Raw genomic sequence first — 2,490 nt, forward strand, 5'->3', positions numbered from 1 at the left:
ACAGAAAAGTGCAGCAGGAAGAATTAGACACAGGATCCGATTGATCATCTGGATTGCTTCTTATTCAAAACTAAAAGTACACATTTACATTCAAATAGCTGTTCTCCACAAATATATCACATTTCTCAACCCAAGCCATCCGTCTGTCACAGTCAATTACTATATCTCATGGAGAAACTCAACACAGTCAATACAAACACACAACGCCATCAAATAATACTCTCTATCAATATATCTATCTTTACCAAATATAACATATTATGGAGCTCAAATAATACTCTCTATCAATATATCTATCTTTACCAAATATAACATATTATGGAGCTCACATAAATACACTGTCAGTGTTAATAAACAAAAAACAAGGCAATGTGCCTGCAAGACTTCACTCAGGTGAACAAAACAGATTACCCTTGCGCAGCAGCTAACCTGCCTGCGAGCCTTCGCTCAGGACACCTTTACACACGGTGCGGCTGAAGCCCGCGAAAATGGCATCTATAGTTACCTGACAGTTTAGTATTTTTAAAATACCGTCCGTTACTATGTCAAAAATGCTCAAAACTTTCTGACACACTCTCCTAAACACCTCTAACATTATATCTCAGTTACACAAGTTAACATCGATCATTTTCATCATGTACTGACCTGTCGAAAACAGAAAAGTGCAGCAGGAAGAATTAGACACAGGATCCGATTGATCGTTTGGATTGCTTCTGAGGTGGGGGCGGAAGTGTCCCCCCTAAAATAACCCAGGTGTCACCGCTCAAATAAATCATACAATTATATGAATGTCACCAAAATGAATACAGATAATGTTGAGCTTTTCAAAACAATACATTCACTGTTTAGCAAAAATAAATAAAAGTAAATACATAAATAATTTTACCATTTTTGGGGTGTACCACACACGCTTAAACCGTGCTACGGGCTGCAGTGGAAATGCGCCAAAAGACACTGCTTTTAATGAGGGCAGCAAAACACATTTTTGCCAACTTAAAGGAAGGCCCTCCTAAAACTAAAACCTATATCACTTAATATCTACTCTTTATTAATCCATTAACACAATAAAAGCCAACAGTGGAAACTAGCACTTTAGGATTCAATTCTACAGAAATTAACATTTTAAACCCCGAAATATGTATTGCCTATGAAATGAAACCACTAACCCTAAAAGCATCATACCTACCTAAACCGATAGCTATTATTTTATATCTGGCTGATATTTTTTGGGTGTTTATTTGATAATGAATATCTAAAAGTCTGCCAGCAATCAGGGGTTTTCAAATGAAACGAAATGCCTCTCACACTCATGTCCGTCCTCCTCCAGATGGTGACCATGGAGGCCGGCTACCTTTTCCTGGGTTCCCGCCTCGGAAACTCTCTGCTCCTAAAGTACACCGAAAAACTTCAGGACACGCCACCTGAGGAGGGCAACGAGGATCAGGACAAAGAGAAGGATAAAGACAAACCGGTACGTGCAGCCTTTTGTTGTGAAGCACCTTCGAAGTGCGTATGTTGTTGCAGAATGAGTGAAAAGTATAAGGTGTTTCGTTGCATTTCGTTTTACCGGCTTCTCTTAAACATAGCCTATAAACTTTATATTTCTTTTTGAATTCCAGGAAGAACCACCGAACAAAAAGAAGCGAGTAGAATCTTCCGCCAACTGGACAGGTATGTTCTAAATACTGATATGTAAACAGGTTTTAGGCACAATGTTATTACAGAAAAACAACTAGGTCAAGAATCAGACAAAAGATCTGCACACTGTGTTCGTCAAAGTCAACTTTATTGTCAATCTTTCAGTTTGTGTGTACAGACCGAGAGAGATCGAAATACTGTTTCCCACAATCCCAAATACAAATATATATATTTATATATATATATAGGGAGGCATGTAGCGCGGTGGACTAGTGCGTTGGTGTTCAGATCAGGACAGGTTCAAACCCCACTGCAGTCAGCATGTCGTTGTGTCCCTGAGACACTTCACCCCAAATTGCTCCTGTGGGGATTGCCCACAGTATTGAGTATGTAAGTCGCTTTGGATAAAAGCGTCTAACTAGAAACATGTAATGTAATATATACAAATGTGTATATACACAATCAACAGACACAAAGAGGTTCAAATAAAAAATACCACACAAATCATAATAGGTGCTTTCACACCGGAGTGCTTTTCCCAGCAATAGTTCCGATAGTTCCTGGGACTTTGCGTTCACACCAAAAATATCTGGAACTAGAACTTTTTTCGGGAACCTTTCCTCCCTGTTTAGTCCCTGCTAGAGAGGTGGGGCTTCCATGGGGAAGAAAATGTTCCAATTTCTGATTGGCTGGGCGAATTGCAAACCACACCCCGTAAAACTCCGAAAGATTTTGTGAAGCCGCCATTTTATTTGCTCGCATTAGCATTATTAGCATTAGCCCAGCGCACCAACGGAGAGAGACTAACTTATGGCAACACAAAATAAAACATGGGAGCGGTGGAGATGAGGA

General features: G+C 39.6%; 1 protein-coding gene across 1 annotated transcript; it reads left to right on the forward strand.

Annotated features, from left to right (window-relative positions):
• Positions 1-1,076: 1,076 nt before the first annotated feature.
• Positions 1,077-1,671, forward strand: LOC104942229 (cleavage and polyadenylation specificity factor subunit 1-like; the record flags this gene model as incomplete). The annotated part of the gene is made up of 2 exons (XM_010767425.1): positions 1,077-1,471; positions 1,620-1,671. Coding segments are annotated over exons 1-2 (229 nt in total), but the record flags the coding sequence as incomplete, so codon positions are not given.
• Between the last annotated feature and the right edge of the window lie 819 nt (positions 1,672-2,490).

The sequence above is a fragment of the Notothenia coriiceps genome, unplaced genomic scaffold, assembly GCF_000735185.1.
Source record: "Notothenia coriiceps isolate Sejong01 unplaced genomic scaffold, NC01 NC01_scaffold00004383, whole genome shotgun sequence".
Classification (NCBI taxonomy): domain Eukaryota; kingdom Metazoa; phylum Chordata; class Actinopteri; order Perciformes; family Nototheniidae; genus Notothenia; species Notothenia coriiceps.